The sequence below is a fragment of the Fundulus heteroclitus genome, chromosome 9 (genome assembly GCF_011125445.2).
Source record: "Fundulus heteroclitus isolate FHET01 chromosome 9, MU-UCD_Fhet_4.1, whole genome shotgun sequence".
In the NCBI taxonomy this organism is placed as follows: Eukaryota; Metazoa; Chordata; class Actinopteri; order Cyprinodontiformes; family Fundulidae; genus Fundulus; species Fundulus heteroclitus.
Window position 1 is genome coordinate 18,606,633 of NC_046369.1, and position 23,710 is coordinate 18,630,342.

The 23,710-nt window shown below is 37.9% G+C and overlaps 2 protein-coding genes across 3 annotated transcripts; both read right to left on the reverse strand.

Moving 5' to 3' along the window:
* Window positions 1-1,301: 1,301 nt before the first annotated feature.
* ftsj3 (FtsJ RNA 2'-O-methyltransferase 3) lies at window positions 1,302-13,592 on the reverse strand. Its single transcript, XM_036141160.1, has 21 exons — window positions 13,412-13,592; window positions 13,168-13,273; window positions 12,609-12,655; window positions 12,436-12,515; window positions 12,216-12,315; window positions 11,871-12,065; window positions 10,891-11,006; window positions 10,630-10,734; window positions 9,511-9,611; window positions 7,981-8,067; window positions 7,756-7,893; window positions 7,519-7,654; window positions 7,210-7,397; window positions 6,185-6,299; window positions 5,986-6,067; window positions 3,612-3,771; window positions 3,368-3,462; window positions 2,826-2,928; window positions 2,449-2,632; window positions 1,823-1,917; window positions 1,302-1,718 (listed from the first exon to the last, which is right to left on the reverse strand). Exons 1-21 carry the CDS (start codon window positions 13,476-13,478, stop codon window positions 1,484-1,486), a joined length of 2,535 nt encoding a protein of 844 aa, XP_035997053.1. The 5' UTR covers window positions 13,479-13,592; the 3' UTR covers window positions 1,302-1,483.
* A 1,624-nt stretch (window positions 13,593-15,216) lies between these two features.
* plaat1 (phospholipase A and acyltransferase 1) lies at window positions 15,217-20,902 on the reverse strand. Of its 2 annotated transcripts, none has more exons than XM_036141165.1 (5): window positions 20,686-20,902; window positions 19,890-19,939; window positions 18,069-18,207; window positions 16,096-16,364; window positions 15,217-15,392 (listed from the first exon to the last, which is right to left on the reverse strand). In XM_036141165.1, the coding sequence occupies exons 2-5, from the start codon at window positions 19,914-19,916 to the stop codon at window positions 15,291-15,293; spliced, it is 537 nt and encodes a 178-aa protein (XP_035997058.1). In that variant the 5' UTR covers window positions 19,917-19,939; window positions 20,686-20,902; the 3' UTR covers window positions 15,217-15,290. The 2 variants fall into 2 exon arrangements, with proteins under 2 accessions (XP_035997058.1, XP_012733245.1); XM_012877791.3 differs by having other exon boundaries at window positions 20,657-20,901.
* Between the last annotated feature and the right edge of the window lie 2,808 nt (window positions 20,903-23,710).

The window sequence follows — 23,710 nt, forward strand, 5'->3', positions numbered from 1 at the left end:
ATTAAAGGTATATGGATCGGGAGGAAGTTTATGTTTATTAAGCTCCAATTTAATCAAAGGTATGACAAGTAAGTTTCATTTGGAAAGACAAGGAAGCAAATAATTCTACAATTTCAGACAAGCTTCCACCCCCTGCTGTTATTGCCATGTTTGAAAACTGTTCATCTGTATAATCTCAAACTAAAGATTTTGATATGAATAAAAAGTTTAACTTTAAACGTTGCTGATCTAGATTATCTCACAAGGGAGTAGTACAAACCATAACAGAATAAAAAAAAATATTAGAGCCTCAAACAATTCTTATGAAATAAGCATAGCTGAACCTAAAGTTAAATAATTCAAATCCTTTCCATCACCATCTCAACTGGTGTGCTGCAATGTTGTTTGCACTGCTTCATTGTATCTTATCCCTCTTGGCAATATAACAGGCATTAACTTGGATGGCTTTAATGATCTATTATAATTATTGCCCAAATGCGCAAAATTCAGTTCCCCTGAATTAGGTTGCATTACTGGAAGATTTCTAACATGCTTTAATCGTGGGACCAGCAGAAAACACGATTGGTCAATTCAACAACAGTTTTTAAAATCACTATTATTAGCCAAGTTAACATCTATCCATGAAACCTCAAATATACACACACACACACACACATATTTTTATTATTTTATTAAGTTACAGACTTACAGAACTAGCTGCAGCTTTCACAATACTCCAACTGGAACATTTAGAACTATTGGAAAGGGAAAATAGACTGCAAGTAAAATTTCCAAACTTGCTAGAAATGTAGGCCCAACGATCTGCCCAAATAAAATTTAAAGTTATAGGTAATACTGGCACCTAGCAAATCAGACCATACACACACACACAACCCACCTTCACAGAAAACAGCCATTTCTCAACGTTGTCAAACCCACAGGAAAGGTATATAATGTCGTATTTTGTTCCATTTCTGGTCAGCTTCTCTTAGTGGCTCAATGTTTGCAGGCTGCTGCTCTTTTGCCTACACAAAATACCAAATACTGCTCTCTGTTTTGGGAACTCTCATATGACTGTCTCAGGAACCAGGAAGGAAACAGGGCTATACTCCTGAACCAAAGTCGTTCCGGACCATTCCTCTAGGTTTGAAAGGTGAAAAACTTCACCAAGACATTGTTGATGGAGCGGACCGATTGTGTAAAGGAAATCTAACTTCCATCCTGGGTAACAAATGAGAATGATTTTGGTTAATTTTGCAGTAAATTTCTCACGTATCGCTCCTTTGAAACAAAATTGAAAATAAAAAAGCATTAACAATTAGTATGAGCAAAACATTTATTGTCAAATTGTGCATTTAATATTTACAAAACATTATGAACACATTTATTGTTCTTAGTACTGAAATACAGTTTCTGTTGGGAGGAACAGCATGTTTATAAAAATGTGAAACAAGCAGCGACACCACCAGTTTATCTGTTTAATACAGAGGTTCTGAGTTTAGATTTATTTTCCTCTTTTCCCTTTAGCACCCTTAGGTTGTCTTCCTTTTCCTTTTCCTCCTTTTGCTCGCTGTTCTTTCCTCTGCACCCCCCGCATGTCCTTCTTCATGCGTCCGTCCACCACTTTGAAGAATCCCTTCACTCCACGAGGCCGCCTCACATTCTTGCCAACTCCTTTTTTGGCTACAACGTATGTTACTTCTCTCTTTTCCTTTTTCAAGCCAGCTTTCTTGTAGATACTGAGAATGACGAAAAACAAACATGATCAGTAATTTAAAATTTACTGAGTTGGGATCAGTCAGTAAATGACTGCAGCTTCAGTCTCAGGGTTGTAAAGACATACCTCTTCAGCTGAGCCATCTTCTCTCTCTCAGAGATGTCGGCAGTGTTGACGACAGCCTCGGCTTTCTTCTTGGCTTGCTCCATCTTCTTCAACATCTGGTAAAAACCAACAGAAAATGGACTTAATATTTGCCTAGTCTCCAATAGGAATATATATATATATATATATATATATATATATATATATATATATATATATATATATATATATAAAAAATAATAATAAAATTTTCCAATTATGAATCAATTCTCATATGTTAATTCCTAATATTCAATTAATATAACCAAAAATAAAAAATAATTTTCTTATCCGTTTGGGTTTTCTGCCCCACAGCTTGTTTGTGAAAGCAATTGTCTCAGCATTCAGGGAGAGGTTTGGTCCTTACAGCCGCCATTAGCTACCATTACTTTATTAATTTGCAGTTAAATGTTAATATGATACTAGTATCAACATGTTGTGTAATTAATGTCATGAAATACAGTTAAGAGCTAAAAAAAAAATTTAATACCAGCAATCAAATTGATTCAGCCCTAGTCTCCAATTCATTCTTTAAAATCATAAGGATCTGCAGCCTTCTTTACGTCTTCAGCCCAGTTTCACAGAGACACCAGCACTTTTTATCTTACCCTCCTCTTCTTCCTGGCCTTAGCCTCAGCCACCCGTTTGATTGGCCGGGCGTTGATCTCTTTCCATTTCTGTTTGTATTCCTCCACCATGTCCTTGGTGACAGGCACCGGCTTATTTCTGTGTTTACGTTCATCATCCAGGAACCACTCCGGTACTTCCCATGGCTCGTCAGAGCTGGCAAACCTACAACAAGAGACAATCAGTCCCTTTGTACGGATTCAAAATTCATCCAACCCAACAGTGTGGCCCATATTGTACTTAGTCCATCATGAAATGGCCGTTATAGTAATAGTTTTGTGTCTTTTAATTACAATGATGGAAGTAAGATGCATGTTATCACGCTTATAAAGTATGACTTTCAAAATCAGGTATTTACCTGTGGAAGGAGTTGTCTACCAGGTCTCTGGCTCTCTTCTTGGATGTAGCAATCTCACATCCAAGGGCCAAACCCTCTGGATCCAGGATTCTGGCTTTCTTACCTGAAAACCAATGGAAACACAAACCCTTACAGATACAATATGTCTTAAGTAGCTGGAACAATATTTTTACTTCATACAGTGGATGAAAAATCTGTTTAAAAACTTATTTTGCTTAATGTTTTTATATATTCTTTCATGTTATGATTTTAATGTAGTGAATTGCAATAAAATTGTAATCTGACAGTAAAAAATATAAAAAAAAGTTTAATTCTACAGTATTTCCAACCTATATTAATTAAAACCTACTCAAAGAACAAAGAAATATGTTCCCTCTGTATACAAAAGCTGCACCAGGAGCGAACTATGAGGACATCCCAGAGTTCGATGTTTGAGTTCTTCTAAAGCATGAAATCTCCTGGCCAGACGAAATGTTGTTGCCACTTTATGTAAGAATAAAATTCTCTGTTATTGTGGAGTATGTTCATGCATTTATACTCACTGGTGCTTTCAACAGGAACGACCTGGAAGTTGTCATCTTCAGCATCTCCTGACGCTCCCCCGGACCCCTTGGCTCGCTTCATTCTCACAATCTCACTGGAACAAAAATTATTCAGACGTGAGTTGCGGCAGCTGTTGCATACCATCTTCTTTTCAAGCGCTCAACTATTTAAACTTCTAGTTTCCTTCGATCAACTCTAAATTGTCGACACAATACATCAAGGTCACAGAAAATAAGGTTTTACTTTTCATCGTCGCTGCTGTCATCTGAGTCGCTTTCCTCTGCAGCTTCCTGTGAAGGTCCAGGAGTTTCCACATCTGCAGGAGCGACGTCCTCTTTGGTGTCTTCTTCCTCATCTACTTTATCTTCGCTCTCTTCTTCAGCTTTCCTCTTTTTACCTTTCCCTTGGGAATAAATAAATAAATTAGAATTTGCAGATTTACAGTCCCTGTCTCTCCAAATTTCCCAGATTTGTGCAGGACTGTACTGCATTTTTCACTGTTGTCCAGCTGTCCTGTAAACAAATATTGTCCTGCAATTGACTGGGTCAGATTCGGAAAAGTCAAAAAAATGATTCCACATGCGCTTTCCTGAAACAAAGAACGCAGAGCTGCGGTAATTATCAATGAGAGCTGCGTCGCCTGTCGATCAATAGGCAGCAGCGCCGCAGCTCACGAGCAGTTGTGCACCAATAAGCTCGTAAATTAAAATGCTGCATACAGATTAAGGAAACTACATCAAAGAAAATGAACTTAGGCTACAACATAAACTGGAGAAGGCTTTCTAATTGGGTGAGGCAAGAGTTATTTTACAGTTTGACACGTAGGGTAGCATGATGTGAAGCAACGCTGTAGAAACAGAGCTGAAAAAGCCTCCTGTCAAACTATGGACTCACTTTTATTCCAACCCAAAAATACCTGCCTGACAGACAAGGCAAAGCAGCCATGATTAACTTAAACTATATTTAACTTTACACAAAAGTTTTATAACGTTTTTCTAATTAAAAAAGTGCTCATCTTTAAAAGCTAGTTATGTATTTTTTGATAAACTTAGAACAATTTTATTAAAACTTTTTTAAAGTTTAACATCCCATCCATCCATCGATTTTCTAAATCCGCTGTTCCGTGCAGGTGTGACGTCGGCATAGTATCTGATGGGGAGGTGCGGCTCGACAGGATCGTGTGGAGGTTGGTGCTCATCTCCAGTGGTTAAAGGACAAGAGGCGGGGATGCTGAGTACGTCATGGACAGGTCGCCAGTCAAAGGCTAAAATCTAAGTTTTATTAAACTTCAAAAAAGTGAAATAAGGCCGTTTGATAAATGTGTGAGTTGTGATAATGTGCAATAACAGGCAGAGACTGATTATTGTAATGTGCAATCTGTGTGTGGGGGTTAGGTATTGATTAGAGGATCTTCTGGCATGGTTAGGATGTTGTTCCTGCTGCATAAGCCAAGTGCCCCTGACATTCAGATCACCGTTTCATCAGAGTTGTCCAGGAACTAAGGAGCGAGGACACCCCGGGCATTAATGGCTGCGTGAAGTTAAGTCTAAGTGTTATGACACATTCTGTCATGTCGGACAAGATGTTTGGTAAATGAGGTGCTCTCTCTGGTCAGCAGGGGTTTTCACCTTGGAGGTCTCCCATAGACGCCATTTTCACCCAGTTTCTTGCTTATTGTTGAACCATCAACACTAACCTTCACTGAGGCAAGAAAGGTCTGCAGGTCTTTAGATGTTTGGGCTCTTTTACAACTTCCTGGACGACTGGCCAGCGCTCTCTTGGTGAATTTTTGGGTCGGCAGCTCAATTTTATAAAAGGTTCACCACTGTTCCGTGTTTTCTCCATTTGTGGAGAACAATTCTTACTGAGATACTAGAGGCTCAAAGCCTTAGAAATGGCCTTCTTAGCTTTTTTAGACGAACAGATGTTAGTAAGTTTGTTCCTCTTTGTTGGAGGCAGGATTTCAGAATCAGCTTTAATTATCAAGTTTGTGCACAAATGCAAAGAATCTGACTTTGGTTCCACTTTTCTCTGAAGGAAGACATTTTTAATATAAATACTTGTGAAGAGAAATGGAAATTAACTGATTTATTGGCACCTGAGACTTTTTAGCCCACCCAATGTGGTTAGACAGGTTGCATTTCGATGATTTCCTGATTCTACGGTCTGGTTGAGATCATCCGCATGTGACTATTGAAGCTACCATGAAGATCTGGGTAATCACTGTTTATACATGATTTAACAAGAGGCTGATTACTTTTTCCAATAAGGTCAATTTTGGTTGGAGGAATTTCGTCCCTTAATAATCTCATATCTCATTTTTATAGTCAAGTCATCCAGACCAATTGAAAGCCATTCTAATTTAATCTTAGTCATTAAACAATGCATTCAAGTTCAGTTTGGTAGATAAGTTTACGTTGACACTATCATTAGTAATCCGCATAAATTAAATGATAGTTTTAAAACTGTTGTGTATTTACTCAAGTTGTCTTCCTCTGCTGCTAAAATTAGGTTGGTGAAAAAAAGAGATGGTGAAGTGTGACCGAGAAGTAAAGCCTGACAAAGGGGCAAACCTTTTTAATGGTATTTTAATCTATGAAGGATAAGAGCTGATTACCTGACTGCTTGTTTTGGAGCCACTCTGTCTGTTTGAGCTCACTCTCTGCATCGGCTTCCAGGTCAATTTCTGAAAAGATGCCCTACAGAAGAGACAAAAAGGGAGAGCCCAACCCATTTATAAAGATCTGATACAGTGTGAAATAGGCTTTAACACCCAATCAAATGATAATGTGACATGAAGCCAAACATTGAAGGACCTTGCTGAACCACAGGCTCGTCTCCCGCTCAATCTTCTCATCCTTCCCCTCCAGTTCCACCAGCAGGCCACCTTCATGCTCCTCTTCCTCCTCAACTTGCTCGGTGAACTTCACTCTGGATAATGCAAATAGAAAAGGTGACCATTTTCTCTTAAAACAGGACTGGCTTAAAACCATATCTCATGGTCCATGTTTAGACCACACACACTTCATATATGCTGACATTTACAGTTTTTAGAAGTCTGCTCTGAGGTATAAAAGCCTAAAATACACGTCATCTTTTCAAGTTCATAAAAAGGAGATGTAATATTGCTGCCCTTGATGGGCTCCAATTGGTTAAACAGGCTGTATGTATGCCATGACCTGTTCCTGCACACTGCCAGCCAACTGGCTGAAAGCAGGGCTGACATTTCCCTCATCAGAAAGGCAAAAACACAGAATGGTCACCCAAAGGCCCTTTGGACTTTTATGAAGCCTACAACCAAATTTCACACCATTTAGTTTTACAAAAAGAAGATTTATTTATTTACTTTTTTCATTTTTTCAGTTTACAAGAAAATTTAAATGAAACTGATGTGTTTAAACAGCTTCAACACATTTTTCTTAAGTTAAATACAATCACAATTAAATAGCGTTTTTTGTGTGAAACACTTTCTGTTTGGTCAACCTTTGAGTATAAAGGGGGGACAGAAATAGGTAAATAAATCAGAACAGATTTTATAGTTAGCAACACATTTTGCTGCAGTTTAATTGAAGTTTTCAAGTTCTTAATTTGTATGTATTTACTAAACATTTTTGCTTATTAGTGTGCCTAAAAAAAATCCAAAAATAATAAATGTTGGCAAAAGGAGTAATTGTTTTAAATCAAAGTAATCAGCTTGTGTTATTTATTATTTGTTTTGTGTTAATACAGTGAGAAGCTGGAGGGGGTGTTTTTATTGAAGGCTATCAAAAATAAAAAGATGAATAGATAAAATACACTTTGACAAAAAGGTGGAAGGATGCGCAGTAAAATAAAACCTTACTTCTTTGGTGCTTTCTTTTCCAGCTCCTTCTGTCTCTTTTCCAACTCTTCCAAATCATCTTCGTCCAAATCAGATGCGAGGGAGATTTCGTCCGCGTCATCTTCCTCATCTGACAGGTGGATGTCATCTTCTCCATCTCCCAGATCGCCTGCAGCCTCCATGTCCCCCTTGGAGATGTCAGTCAGCACCTGATGGAAGCATGTTAAAGCAGGCTTTAATTACACTTCACTGCAGCAATACTATACTGGGAACCCGACCAGGTCTTAGGTATGTTTTCTGTTTGATTATGGCCAGCTGATTGGTCTTCACCTGCTGCTTCTTGACAGAAGATAAGGAAAACAAGGATGAGTCGGCGGTGCAGGCGATGGAGACGCCTGGCAGGTCCATCTTCAGCTCCACTCTCTCCCTTTGCTTCCTCCTCTCCTTCAGCAGCTTCCTCTTCTTCCTGATCAAGCATAAAAATATATATATACATATATAAATGTATATAAAAAAAAAAACAACAAACACTGAAGTTAAACTTCACTTAAAAAAAGAAAAACTAACCGTTTGAGCTCTGCCACCTCCTGAGCTTTTAGGTCTGCCAGTTTCTTCTCCATTTCGTCCTCCTCATCGTCCGGTTTTTCCTCCTTCTTCACGTCAGATTCATCTTCTGATTTCATCCCCTCCTCGTCTGAGCTTAAACTTTAAACAAGGCGGGTGGTTTACAAATACTCTGCGACAATTCATGGGAGACTCACCTTGCAGTTTTGCCAAAGGATGTGCGCTTACTTGATCTCCTGGTCAAGCTGTTTGGCCTCCTCCTTCAGTTTCTTTGCCAGATATCTTCTGAGCTTTGCCCTCCAGCTCAGCAGCAAACTTTATTAGAGTACAAGAGGAAAATTAAAATCCAAGTATGGTGACAAATCTTAAAATTAACAGTTTCAATGCAGCAGCTGGGAAAAACTAAGCTGTGTTATTTCATGTTGTATTCAATTGTAATACTGTGAAGCAGTGCAATAAGTCAGGAAACGGTGGCTATGACTTGATCTGAATTACTTTAGACGGTAAAACGTGTTACTCTGTAGGGGTTTGCTTTCTGAAAAAGCATGGCTCACGTTACAGGCCTGTTTCCTCCAAACTCTCCATTTCACATACATTTCCAGACTCAAATATCCAAGTTATCCAAAACATCCAAGAGACAAAAGAAAAAATTTACTACAAGCCATTTGCGAAGTTCAAACCCGGCTCAGGGGGGGAAATAAATAAATCAATAAAAATCCTGCAACAGTCTCTCGGTGGTGTAGTAAAGGACCTTTTCAACGTATTTAGCATCGGGACAAAACTCAGATCAGGTAAAATCTGTAATACTTAACTGAATTATAACTGGATACTATAAATCAGTTTGGGTTCGGTGATACTTCGATTTCACAAAATAACTTTTTTTTTAAACATCTAAACCAAACCCAATTCAAGATATAAGCGTTCCGTTTGAAAACCTAGAATTAAAAGGATCTAGACTCCGGACTCCTGGGGGGTGGTGAGATGATTTAATGCTAATGTGCTAAAAAATATTTAGTATTTGCTTATTTGTGAAACCGATAAAGTATAACAAGTGCTCCACATTTATCATTTTAACACAATGGGAAGGCTGCACTTTTTTGTCAGAGTTCTTACAAAAACATTACTTTCTCATAATTTTCAAACTTTATTCTTATAATTTGGCAAAAAAAAAAAAAAAAAAAAAAAAAAACCCTTGCCAAAAATGTGGTCATCAGTATCTGGTAGTTTTCGGGGTTGCTGGCTGAAAAGTTTGGGAAGCCCTGATCTACAGGAGAGAAATGGCCCAATTTGAGACACATAAAGGTCATCTGGATATAAATGAATATGAAAAGCTCTTTATTTTTTGTTAATCTGATATTTATATTTTAGGAAAGGCAAAATTAATATAGTTGGGATATAAACCCTTGTTTTTTTCCCCATTTTCCACACTTGAAACGATAAATTATAAAATCCAATTCTACAGTTTTTAAGACTGCGCAGGAACACCTTTCAGGGATTCAATCTGAGTGTCCAAAGTGCAGAAAGCTGACAGCAGGTAAGATATTGTCAGTATCTTACCTGAGAAAAGTCAAAATTAAATCTCAATCACAATTATGGTTGAAACACAATTGCAATTTAGATTTTTGCCAAAATCATACAGCCCTAACCTACTCTAATCTCCAGAATATAAACGCGTGTTAATCTGAATATTGACTTCAACACTAGAATCAAATTTGTGAAACTTCTGAGGAAAGTGCCGATGCGGCTTTTTAGACCCACCGGAGCTCTTTGCGTCCCAGGACTTTGATGTCCCGACAGCACTCCTTTATTTCACCGGTGGTGGCCGAGTGAGATTCCAGTTGAGGATTGTCAAACGTGATCTGAGAAAACATAAAAGAGGACGAAATAGAAATCTTGAGCTACTGTAGACCTTAATAAGAAGCTCCTAAACATTTCAAACTCATAATTGTAGTTTTTCCTGATAGTTTTAAGATCATCCAGGAGATTTAAGTAAAAATCATTTTCCTTATAGAAGTGATTTATTATAAATATATCTCTATAAGTATAACAGAAAAAGGGACAAGGCTTATGATTTAACAGTCAAAGGACTGAAAAACTTTGTTGCAAATCTCAAGTCACTTGGATCATCTCTGTTTCATAATTTAACTCTGACCAGGATGATCTGACACTAAACATTAATTTAAAGCACAGATTGTGATTATTTGATACCTTCAATGTTATTAAAAATAGTAGAAGCACCTTTAATACTTTGGCATCCAACCCAGTTAAGCAGTTTAACAAGCATCGATCCAGTTTTAAACATAAAATGTGTTTTTCCTAATTTTTGAGTGCATGTATCTGTATAATTTCTTAAATTCAAAAGTATGATGTTGCGACTCAAATACAAAAAACATAATAGAATTTAAATATAAATAAATGTAACAAACTTATCCATTGTTTTAGAAGATTAAAAAAGGGGAATAATGTCTGGAAACAACATGTTTTCACACGCCACAGGGACAACAGTGACTGTCCCTGTGCCGCTACGCTCTTCCATGATGAGTGAACACTGCTTGTCAAGACTTGATGCAATCTGCTGGGTTTCCTTAGATCAAAACATGTTTGACCAATCTGTTTGATTTGACTGAATTTGAATAAAATTGAATTAAACTTCTGTTGAATTAACCAGACATGGAAATAATAGAAGCAAATTGGATAATTTTCCAAACTTTTCAAGATAGCATTGATATCTTGTTGCCATAAAAAAAAAAAAAAAAAAAAAAAAAAAAAATCAACACGCAGGATCATTCTGAGCACGTTTTGACTAAATCTCCTTAACATTTCTCCCACAGAAGATGTCATGGTCTGTTTAGCCAAAGTTAACAGGATCAATCTTACCTCGCTGGCTTTTCCCAGAAAGTCGACCGGGTTTTCGGCCTTTAGAAAGGCCGTCGCAGTAAAACTGTGGTACAGCGTCAAATCACCGTCTGCGTATCCTTCGGCCTAAAACCCACACAGCGGCTTGGTCAGTAGCAGATCAAACATCTGGGATCTTTGCTCCCTGCTAAATTTCTAATGTGCATCTACAACACCATGATTAATCCTTACTATAATATAAACTTGGATTAAAAATGAATTAAAAAGGTAAATTGTGCTCGCCTTTGGCTTCTTGACAGGAATCAGCTCCTTCACCGTTTTGGCCTGAACTTCCACCTCCTTGAAGGCGTGCTTGGGGTCAAAGAACTTACTGTCGATTTTGTCTGGGGCGAGGTAACCTGTCCAACACAACAAAAGCTGGTTTTAGATATGCAGACAAATGTATACACACAGTAGTTAAAAAAAAAAAAAAAAAAGTTAAGACAGCTGGTTAGAGATTCAGTTCTTTCTAAAGTAATGTTTAAACAGCAATGCCTATTTTTGCTTGTTAATCTCAGGGAGAAAAGTAATTTAAATCCAGGTAGACACTAGAAATTAACCTCGATATGTCAGCAAAAAAGAAATCTGAGGTAAAGGTTAGGACATCCTATCTGTTCATAGCCAGCGTTTCTGGCTGCGAACTCTTGAAACCACTTCTTATAGCCATTTACTAGTTTCTGAGATCAGTCTGAGGGAAGTTTGCCCCACTCCTCCTTTTCAGCTCTTTGGGGTTCAGCCTGTTTCAAGTCAACCCAAAACATCTCAAAGAGGAAAAAGATCTGTGCTGTGATTCTTTCCAGGGATTTTGTTTCCTAATTCTCAGCCAGTTCTTGGTGGATTTACCCAGATGTTTTGGGTCATTGTCGTGTTGCAGAGTTAACCTCTGCATAATTTTTATTTATTTTTTTCCTTTTAACAGAGAGGTCTCACATGTTCTTCACATCTTTGATACACAGTAGGATCTAAGAGGAGATAGCCCGGTTCAGCTACATCGCTTCTTTTGAGGTGGGTTCCCTGAGGATATCTGAGGGTTTTTAGAGACTACTTTCAGTATTTTGCGGTCCACTCTTGGGTTGAACTTGCTTGGACAGCCACACCTGGGCAAGCTGACATTAGTTTTGAATGTCCTCCATCTATAAACCGCGTACAGTACATCAATATGGCTGGCAAGGCTGTCAAAGTGCGTCCTAAGTCTTTAAGTCACATTTGCAGCCGCCACCTACCTTGGCAGACGACAAAGATCTCTGCCGACTCATTTCTGGATGCTTGGGGCTTCGTGGCCTGCACCTTCTTGAAGAACTGCTGGAAGATCCACAGCAGAGGCTGATAGTCTTTGGAGCGGAAAACCTTGGTGATGAAAGTGCCACCTTTGGTCAGAAACTCACAGGCCAGCTTCATAGCCATGAGGGTCAGGTGAGCTGGGGAGGAACGGGGGAGATTTTTGAATCCAGCTCAAAAGCAAAAACACCATCAGATCACCGGCAGACAGAAACCTCGAGGAACTCAAGTTATACAAAATTATGTGCTAATCAAACGACCCATTCGATCAAAGTATTGGCTTATCTTACCCTGAGAAAAGGCATCGTGTTGCCAGTTGGTTCCCACATTTGGGGCTCCATCGTTTAACACGACATCTACTTTCCAGGTTTGAAGCTCCTTGCGAAGAGCCTGAATGTGAAACGGAAGGTCACTCAAACGAGCAGACGCCAGCTTCCTGCCACTGCAGGACAGTCTCTGAGAGACTCCAGCTGCACATCACATGTTGTTCACAGAGCATCTCATCCTGACCTGTCTGCATTTCTCAGTCGTGATGTCCTCCTGCAGCGTCACCACACTGGGGATGGGCTTAATGGGGACCAAGTCAACACCTGACAGGAACACAGGCCATTTTTACTCATCACACCACCTGCTCTAAAAGCCTCAGCAGACAGACTCCATTGTTGTTATAACACTATACTCACCAATGATGAGACTTGAAACAGGCATAAACTTAGACGCTACCTGCAACCTGGAATGGATAATTTCAATCACAATCAGTCCCATTATTCAGCTATCATTACAAAATGCAGTCTTGTCATTATTTAAAAGCTTGCTGCACTCACAATTCCCATAAAGTGTCCCAAAAACAACAAAGAAATTTAGTTGTATTCATTTATAATCATTAGATTTTTGTCCTTGAGGGAAAAAAATAATAGAAAAACATTTCTGTATACCTCTTCTCTAAATGTATCCATATTTTGAAAATTATATAAAGGAAATTCTACCTTTTTGTTAACTAGCGACATAAATCACCACACTTAATTTATAACATACGTATGTGATCTTGATGACATGCAGCACTTGAAAATTTTTTCCTCATTCAACCTCACAGATTTGCTCTTTAAAACGTGTAAACCTCTGCGGAGTGACTTTGACACTCTGATGAGTTAAATGCAGGTAAAATAAGTTTTCTTTCATTCATACAGCACTGCTGCTTCAGGCTGAGTTACTGTCACAGGGAACAGGGACCAGGCTGCTCACCATCCTCCCGGAGCGGCGCACAGATCCACCAGAGCTCGGGCTTTCTGCAGAAACTGGAACTTACGGTTCAGCTGGATGAGTTTGAAGGAAGACCGAGAGCGATAACCTGAAGACAACAACAAAAGACATTAAACTGGAGTAGCTTTAAACACCCTCTGTAATCCACACAGATTCACCTGGAGCTAATGCTAACACCAACCACCGAGCTAAGAGCCTCTGATGTGTTTTAATGACGCCACTGTACCTGTTTCCTTCGCCAGATGGTAAAACTTATCCTTCCTCGTCTTTCCAACTTTTAGCTTCTTCCCCATCTTGATGCCGGTGCTTTACAACTTGACTCCGACGCAGAAAATTCCCAACTGGTCCAAACTCATGAAAGCAACACGTGTGAGAGTCCCTGCGCAGATATTTGACGTCACGTTGTCGTCGTCTTCTTCTTCTTCTTCTTCTTCTTCTTCTTCCTCTTCTTTATGGAATTTTATTGGCGGTTGGCACGCAACGAAACGATGTATTACCGCCACCCACTGGTATGGAGTGTGGATCTGAATGGCTACTATTTATTTATACTGAACAAAACAAGTCACAACGAAATCAATAAAACCAAAATAAGATTCAAATTCTCTCAATTACATTAATTAATCTAATATATGAAAAATAATTACATAGCACTTATCTCTTGAGTTCTTTCTAAGGATTTCTATGAAATTAAAGTGTATTCCTTCCATTTTAAGATTTTGTACTATTTCCTTCCTTTTTTTTTCATACTTCTTACAGTGTACCATAATGTGTTCAACTGTCTCTTGTTGCTCACAGTATTCACACCTACCGGTGTTATGTTTACCTATTTTGAATAAAGTACTGTTTAATCCTGTGTGCCCAAATCAAAGTCTTGATATAATTGTTTCTTCTTATCTCTTCCTTCCTGCACATCTCATTTCTCCCACTCTCCTCTCTGAATCATGTAAAATAATCGTCCTTTCCTCTCTTCTTCCCATTGCTTTTGCCACATTTCCTTCAGCTGTTTAATAATGCCCTTTATTTCCATCTTACTAATTTTAACTGACATATCGATGTCCTCTCTTGTTGTAGCCTCCTTTGCAGCCTTATCTGTGCAGAATGTCACTGCTTGGACCTAACGTAGTACGGTGGCCGAGAAGTGCAAACCAACAGTACAAAATCTGAAACAAATTTACATCTCAGTAAAGCAATTTAACAACACACAAAACACTTTCAAAAGTTCTGAGGTGTTTTTTGCGCTTTAAATTTGCGTTGTTAAACAAAGTGACAACACTTTGTTTATGTTACACTTTCTTGTGTATCTGTGAATGACAATAATAGATTATGTATCTTAATATTTAATTTAATTGAATTTGGCTGAGATTATATTTTGACTGTTCAAGATAGTAAGAGTAAGTGACTGTTGAAGTTTTTTTTAATAGTTTATTTTTGGAGAATGTCATTTAATTAAGCACAAGCAACTGTAATGGGAAAAGGTATTTTTTTTATTTTGTTGTCTTGATAGTAGGTACATCTGGTCTGGCATTCTGTTAGCTTTGACATCATCCAGGGGAGGCTGATCATCTGCTATTAACATATAATATAGAAAGGGTTCCCTGATCAACGTGTGCTTCTGTGCCTTTTCTGTGTCTCGGCTCTGTTCTCTCTAACTCTCAGTCGGTTGGGACAGATGGCCGTTCACACTGAGCCTGGTTCTTCTACAGGTTTCATGTAGTTTAAGGGGTTTTCCTCTCCACTGTCGCTTCATGCATGCTCAGTATCAAGGATTGCTGCAAAGCCATCAACGATGCAGACAACTGTCCACTGTGGCTCTACGCTCTTTCAGGAGGAGTGAATGCTGCTTTTCAAGACTTGATGCAATCTGCTGGGTTTCCTTAGATAGGAAAGTTTTTGAACAATCTGTCTGTATGATTTGATTTTGTAAAGTGGCTTGAGGTGACATGTGTTGTGAATTGGCCCAACATAAATAAAATAGCAAATTGTCCGTATCTAATCATTATATGTGTTACACAATAATTTGCATTCAGTTGATTTTTTTCATTCACATTCTTTTATTACAGCTGCATGAACGTTGGGGGACAGCAGCCTGCAGTGCAGATCAATGTTCAGAAAGGCCTGTTTCTGGACCGTGGGTTGATCAGTCCCAGGACAGAGAAGGCACTGGCTGCTGCCGTCACCAGACTGATGGCCCCAATGGCCCGTGAAGCCTGCCAAGACAAGGAAGAGCACAGGACTTGGACTCAGGATGACCAAACTTCCACTTTTTTTTATCAATAGCACTTCATTACCAACATCTTAAAATGAACATTATGTTGTTTAATAAGTGATAGCTTCAAAACACTTGTGATATATGGCTTGGTGTTTCTGGCTTATATCTTATATCTGGCTTGTATCTTTGTTTAAAAAAAAAACATATGGTAGAGATACGTCAACATTTTTTAAATAAGCATTTAAAGGCAATTTAAAATGGTAAAACCCAAATGCAGAACTTTGCAAAAGTCTTGAGCTGTATTATTTTTTTTCTTCCTGAAACCTAAACTTTTTTTGTTAAAAGAAGCCTTGATGTGACGTTTTCTGAGTTTTCTAAAGATGTCTAAAAGTTATTTGTCCCCCTCTTTTTTGTCCAGATAACAACTTTAAAAGATCCTTAGAGCACTTGATGAATTGTTGATCTTAACCAATTAAGAATATTCTATATTAAAAAAAAAACAGGCTTCTTGGAAACTTTTGCATAGAACCTCAATTTGGGAAATAAGGCCAGTATTAATGTTTTTATTGTGCAGAGGTATTAACCTAGTCATTGCCTAAAAAAGGAAAGGAAAATATTCATCAGCCATTGTCTAATGAGTTGAAAATGTCAACGATGCTCTGATGGCACGTTAGGAAAAAGCAAAACAAACAGTCAGAGACCTGCTCAGAAACCCCTTCCCCGTAGCGCAGAAGGGTCACAAAGTGTTCACAGTTGCTCCCCAGCAGGTCATAGGACACCTCCTGGTCGATAAGGACTTGAGCTCGCTGGATGATCTCACAGACAGGCAGAGGCGTGTGGTTGTCATCGTATTTGTTGTTGACGCGGTACGAATCGTTCCCCACCACCTCCTTCAGCAGCTGCATGCGCACCACGGCCTTCCTGCTGAACACAGACTTGACGCTGGACATGGCGGCTGCCTGGCTCTCATCTGTGTGACACAACTCTTTTTAAGCATTTAGGATAACAGAATGGAGAAACATTCTTTGCAGTTGACACGTCAGCTCAGCTCTCTGAATTTAAAGATAAAAGAAGGCTGCTCTTGTAGCATAAAAAAGCAAAGTAAAAAGAATTTTGGGAAATATGGTTGTTCTTTTCCATGACAGACAAAATATGTGATATTAGTAGCAGGCTAAAAATAGGATATTAATTAACAGTTATCCACAATAAGAAGGTTGTCTTTTGGGTCTCTACCATATCTGTAAAACTAGAGACTTTACTTCTTATTTGAAAAATTGCTCAAACTCAGTCAGAATTACGCAGAGCTGTTGTAAACATAAATAGCCATATCTTGCTGCAGATTTAATGTAAACCATTGCATTGTAGCTCCATCCGTATGTTTGTCGACAGCCGTGCGTTTATAAGTGTGCTGTTTCCATACTCTACTCAATGTTCAGTTCGTCATAAAAAATTATGGCTTTAACATTGCTCCATTAGATTTCTAGAGTTTGGGATTATTTTTTTTATAATATAAAACTCCAAAATATTATCTCTGATATGACTGCTGTGTTGTTTGGTCTTTTTTTGGGAGGGGCTGTCTGTTTGCTAACGCACTCTAAAAAAACTCTTTTAGTTATCAGGCTCCTCTCCTGTGGAACCAACTCCCAGTTATGGTTCTGTGAAATGATTCCTGGATCAATGTGTGGTTCTGTGCTTTCTATGTCTCTGTCCTGTCATTCACACTGAGTTCTGGTTCTGCTGGAGGTTTTTCCTTCCTGCTAAAGGGGAGTTTTCCTCTCCACTGTCGCTTCATGCATGCTCAGTATGAGGGATTGCTGCAAAGCTATTGACAATGCAGAAGACTGTCCACTGTGGCTCTACGCTCTTTCAGGAGAAGTGAATGCTGCTTGTCAAGACTTGATGAAATTTGCTGGGTTTCCTTAGAGAGGAAACTTTTCCCTATCTGTTTGTATGATTTTATTGAATTTGACTTTGTAAAGTGCCTTAAGATGACATGTGTTGTGAACTTCCATTACATAAATAATGTTGAATTATTATTATTATTATTATTATTATTATTATTATTATTATTATTATTATTATTATTATTATTATTATTATTATTTAATACATCAAACTTATACAGCGTTTTTTTTCGACACTCAAAGACACTTTGAATTGAATTGAAACCTCTGAGAGCTACACACCCTTGCTTATAGTGAGATAAACTCTACCTACTAATTTTATGACCCCTGAGAGTAGTTGGTTACATTGGATTTTATTTAGGGGTATCTGAATATCGGGAGAGCACTATTTTCAAATTGTAAGTTTTATTTTTATCAACCTGTATCCATTTTCATCCACCTCACAATGATGCACTACTTTTGGTTGCTCTTTAACATAAAATCCCTATGGAAAACAAAAAAGTTTATGGTTGTAAAGTGAGAAAATGTGGAAGAGTTTCAGGGGCCTCAATACAAGGCATCCTTTGGAGCTATAGCGAAAAGGCTGCCAATTAACCTATGTCTAAGCTATGGCAGCTTTTTATCATTCAAAAGATCCTGATTTACATCTGTTGAATCTTTTTATAGCAGAAAGGAAGTTTATTGTAATAAGCAGATGTGTCATATTTGATGGATGAAGGGCAGAGTCTTATTCAGATTAGAAACAGGAACACTGGGACTTGTCTACTGACCAACAGGAGTTAAGTTGATGATGTAACCATCTCCCAGGTAGAGAGCCCAGTGCTGATAGGCTGGTCGAAAGATCTCAATGAGGTCACCGGGCTGAGGGTCACCAGAGAGGTCAGAAGGCTCAGGGTCATTAGAGGCCATCTGATACACAGTGTGAAAAAAAAAAAGACAAGCGTTTGTTTATTTTCCGCAATTATCCTTATGTATCTCACCAAAGAAAGCAAATGAAAAAGCTTGACCATATAGTTATTACCATTTTAAAAATCCCGAATCTAAAAATAACACTCCCTACTAAACCTATGAGTAAAGGGGAAAAAAATTACTACTTTTTAATTAAATCCATTCCATAAACTGATTCATTAAACAGCAACTAATTCAATTTCTGAAAACCAGTGGTGGGAAGTAACGAAGTACAAGTACTTTGTTACTGTACTTAAGTACAATTTCCGTGTATCTGTACTTTACTTAAGTAGATTTAATAATGGATACTTTCTACTTTTACTCCACTACATTTAACAGTAAGTATCTGTACTTTCTACTTCACTACATTTCTATACAGTGTTTCGTTACTCGTTACATCCAAGACGCATTTCGGTTTTTTGATTTGTTCGTTAGTTTGAAAGTATCCAATGGCGAGAGGAGAATCAGTCCGCTGAACCAATCCAAAGCGGGAAATAACCATTAGGCCCTCCCTCAAGAAGAGCAGCACAGTGAGCAGGACCTGCAGAATCATTAACTCCCAGAATGGAGTCCAAGGATAGCCATCCTCCAGAAGACCTGCCCCACCTACGGCCTTATTTAAAAGATTTCTTTGAAATAACTGGGTCAAAAAATGCTTCCTGGAGATTCCAATGCCGCCTTTGCCTTCCCCGAAAGCATGAAATTCTATCTTTCAAAAATTCACCATCAAATTTGAAAAAACATATTGAGGTAAGTTAAGTTGCTAAACGCTATCGATGTTAAATTAATCTGTGTTAGTTAAGTTTTATGTAATCTTAGCAAGCTTGTTGAACTCGACTGCAGTAAATAAATACGATTACTGTATATTGTTATAAGCTAGCATGAACTTGCAAGTAACAGTGATTACTGCGGTCGTGATCACGTCTCCCGCCATGAATGTTACATATAAGTTGACACTAAACTCCTTCACGTCCTGGTTATTAAATACATGTTAGCGCCATTAAAATAATCTCCATGTAACAGTTACAGTCATATTCAATAAATTATAATATGGCAGTGTTTCCCGCAGGAATTTGCTTAGGCGAAGCGGCGAGGAGTTGTCGCCTGTATGGCAAGCCGATTAGGCATATTATTAAATAAAACATTTCAAAGGTATAATAATTTCTCTCATTTTTCCTAATTACATGTAACCCTGCAGGTCATCCCTGGAATTCTGATGCATAGAATAAAATATCTAAATCTAAACTGTCACAGGGGGTAAACACAATAAAAACATGCTTTATCTGCAGCATTGCTCCTTAAAATGGTACATTACTGATTTATTAAAACTAAATACGATAGGTACACTTAATGACATTATATAAGCCGTTAGGTATTATGGTTGGCAAGTACTATTACTTTTAATACTTAAGTAGTTTTAAAAGCTTGTACTTTCTTACTTTTACTTAAGTAAAATAATAATGTGGTACTTTGACTTTTACTTGAGTAAATTTTTGTCTGTGTATTTGTAGTTTTACTTAAGTACATTGTATGCGTACTTTCTCCACCACTGCTGAAAACTAAAGCTGTCTGTAAGTCACAAATCTATACTGTAGTTGGAAAAAGAGCATGAGTTTGTGCAAACAGACATTCAGCTTACTTACAGCAGAGTTTGGTCGTTGTTTATCCATCCCACATCATGCTTCCACAAATTCTGCGGACAAAAGGGGGACAGACAGAATGTTTGTCTCCAAATTAGATAATAGGAATCATAACAGGAAATCATTCTTACATTTTTTTGTATTCAGGTTTTAGGTAGATTTGATATAAATAAGAAAGTGACCAAAATTGCCTTTTAAGAGAGAATGCTAGATATTAGGTACAGGTTAGAGGTCACATACAAAAACACACCAGCTTGCTCGTTCACACACACAGAGACACACAAGCACACAATAGACACATGAGCTCTTGTGTCGCCTGTGCTGCTACAAAAGCACTGGCACAATGTGGAAACTGACGGAAAAATAGCTTGAATTCAGGTTGATTTACGCTGAGAGAAGAAGTCCCTTTTGAAATTAGAGCACTTTCAGCTAAGTGATTTCTTCACTTTTAAGAGCTAAACGAGAGAAAGAATAGTGGGTTTTAGCAGTCAAAAACTTTAGCTTGGATCAGAGTTACAAATGAACGTGGGGAGAATTTGTATCTTCGCGGGGGAGCAGAGCATATATCCATCCCATTATTTATGTAGGAAGCTGAAGCCACAAAAAAAGCCCTGAATTATTTATCAAAGCATAACTTCACCAGTTCCAGAAAGTAATGTAAGTAATTTACTGATGTAAATAAAAGACATACATATAAACCATGTGTATTTATATGGTAATAATCCTGTTTCTATGTTAACCATATGAAGGCTCAGAAATGTCATACTTACTCAAACACCAGCAGTTTTTTCTTCCTCACCATTTTAATTCTCCATCTTAAATCCACACGAAACCGCAAGAAAAAAAAAATACCAGGTAAAAATTTATAAAAAATGATGCAAAGTTTTCAGGATGAGAAGCGCTCGCTGAGTTATCGGAAAGCCAAACTAGACTTTGAAGGTTTCTCCTGGACCTCGTTCAGTGTTCACAGTTCTGAATGATTATGGTTTCTGCCTCCGTTGCTAAGCGCTTTTCTCTCTCTCTCTCTCTCTCTCTCTCTCTCTCTCTCTCTCTCTCTCTCTCACACACACACACACACACACACACACACACACACACACACACACACACACACACACACACCGATTCTTAAAAGACAGACACATCCATACAAAACACTGAGTGGGATGCTGACATGAATTAAGAATATGTGATACTCATAACAAACCAAGTCATGGATATGTAGATAAACAAAGACAAATATGTAAATGAATGGTTTTATTTAAAATACATTTTCTAATTCATTTAAAAGGATGCAATATTTTTGATTATGTCTGCTGATTCTAAATTTACAGTTTGTTTATCTCAAATATTTTGAAATGTTTTAATAAGATAAGAGGCTTGTATCAAGTCTGAGATGGTCAGAGTGGGGGATTGAACCAGCAACCTGCCAGTTACAGGACAAATTCCTTCACTCTTGCACCACCATCACAAGTAATCTTATTCTATACTAAGATAAGATAAGATAAAAAAAATTCCTTTACTGTCCCACAATGGGGAAATTCAGGCATGACAGTGGAAAGAACACTTAGAGAGAGTTACACACTGAATTAGCAATGAAAAAAAAAGTTTTATTTTAATCTAAACTTAGTTCTAAAGCAACAGAAAATCAACTTATCAGACAGGCCAAAATGAAAGTAAAACTAAAAATAGAACCAAAGTAAGTATTAGCATAAACCAAAAGTACAATTATTAATAGTACGGTATATTCAGGCGAAAAATTAAATATTCAAGTTAAACAGAGGAAAAACAGCAGCCGATTTATGCAAAGATGTGAGAACAATATGCAATATGCATGATACTACAAGCAACATCTCGGAGCAGCAAAAACGTGTTCAAATGGAGATCAGTATCTGAGAGACAGTGCAAATGCCTGATCGGAACCCGTGCAACCATTGACATGATGTGAACAGTTATTGAGTTTGTTGTGAGCAGCAAAGATTATAAAGCCTAACAGATACTGGGAGGAAAGACCTGGGGAAGTGTTCCTTTGAGCATCTGGGATGCAGCAGTCTGTCACTGGAAGAGGTCGCCAGCTCTGCAACAGCTCCATGCTTAGGATGGGAGAAATCGTCCATCAGTGATGTTATTTTATAACCAAATGGAGAATCACGCTGATTCTTAAAAAGCAGCACCATCTCTTAAAACAGTTTTTGGTATAGTTTTGAATATCATTCTGGAATTCTTTTTAGAGATTTGGGACATGAATGTTTCTTTTACTGTAGTTTCTGCAGACTTGAGTAGAAACCCATAGATTTCAGTGTAACGTGGGTTAATTCATGATTTTTTTTCTGGTGACAAGTCCCCCCCCCCCCCCTATTTCATTTGTATAATGTGGAACATGTGATGACAGGAAATTACTTGGAGAAGAATCTTTGAATATTACTTGAAATAATATTTTTTGTGGACTGCCCACCTTCCAGTGACTATTTTTCTTATCGGGGGTGATCAACTTTTTGTTTCAAGGAGGTTCTTGTATAGCTCTTGATGATTTGTCCAATAGCGTTTTCTTAAATTTTTTATGATTTCTGTCAGGAGTCTGAAATTTTGATGGTAAATTTTATACGCAATCCTCAAATATTTCAGAAAAATACTTTTTTTAAAGGTTTTCGCCATCTTGTCAGATACTTTCAGTGAAGAGGGAATATTACCATGGTAACCTAGTGAAAAGAAATAAGTGGAAAAGATAAGTTGGAAAAACCACTGCTGACAAAATTTCTTGAAATATGCCAATTAACGGTTTATGGTCATCAGTGCTGATCTGGTTTATTTCATGTCTTAATTTAGAAAGATGTTTGTATTTCTAAGTATTTAATTACATATATACAACAGATGCCATTGGTCATGTAATAGTGCTTTACTTTGATAATAGCAAAGTCTCTGGTTCAATTCTTGGGTGTAGGGCTCTCTCTTTTGAGATTACACTGTCTATCGATGCCTGTGGGGGGTCTATTTACCCATCAGTCCCTCAGTGTAACAGGATGCCTTACTGTTGATACAATAGGATTAGCTATAGTGGTTCCTGTTTTTGTGGGGTGATATGACTTTTTCAATGTCCCAATCCCTTGGATCTAAAGTTTATCAGAGGAAACTGCTTTGCTGCAGTTTTCTTATATTCCCTGCATAATTTGACGGGGTCTTAGTTTCCGGTTTACATGTCGTCCTCATGCCTTGTGTACAGGGAATCCTCAAATGATGTCAAATTACTGTACATTTATCCCTCCTCACATTGAATCAGGATGCTTTACTGTTGGTACAAAACCAGATTCATGACAGTGTTTACAAAATTCCCAGATGTCTCAAATAGTTTGATGGGAGGTTCATCAGGAGGAAGTAAGTAACTTTGCAGTCCTCTGCTACCAGTTCTTAACATTTTCCTTGAAAAGATGCTGTTTCTTTAGTCTTTTAGGCTCCATGCTTAGCTTTTGATCTAACCATTGCTATCACGCTCACATTTGAAGCAATCAGTTTACTAATTTGATTTATCAAGCAGCCTCAGGTGTAATCTCCCACAGTTTTATGCTTATGATCTAATTTTACTGAGATGAACATTTTTTAGCAAGCTATGAAGCTGCTTGTTTAAAAGTCTGCTTTTAAACACAGTGAAGTTATTTGCATCAAATTCATATGGATCTCATTTATCAGCCCAGAAACAAAAGAAAAGGATGAAGGTCCACCACAAAAAGTCTTTGGTTACATAACTTAAAGAAATTGCAACCCTCTTTCCAAGATTTTCTGACATTTTTCTAAAAGGCAGGGGTTTTATAGGAAGATTCAGGGGATCG

Bases quoted from the DNA above. Each gene is read 5' to 3' on its own strand.
- ftsj3 (XM_036141160.1), bottom strand. From the start codon at position 13,478: ATGGGGAAGAAGCTAAAAGTTGGAAAGACGAGGAAGGATAAGTTTTAC. The intron at 12,516-12,608 runs GTGAGTATAGTG...TGTTCCTGTCAG, and splicing joins TGTTTCAAGTCTCATCATTG to GTGTTGACTTGGTCCCCATT. The intron at 1,719-1,822 runs GTATGTCTTTAC...CGTCATTCTCAG, and splicing joins AAGATGGCTCAGCTGAAGAG to TATCTACAAGAAAGCTGGCT.
- plaat1 (XM_036141165.1), bottom strand. From the start codon at position 19,916: ATGGATAAACAACGACCAAACTCTGCT. The intron at 18,208-19,889 runs GTAAGTAAGCTG...ACTGTGTATCAG, and splicing joins AACAACGACCAAACTCTGCT to ATGGCCTCTAATGACCCTGA. The intron at 15,393-16,095 runs GTCTCTGACTGT...TTGTCTTGGCAG, and splicing joins GGGAAGGGGTTTCTGAGCAG to GCTTCACGGGCCATTGGGGC.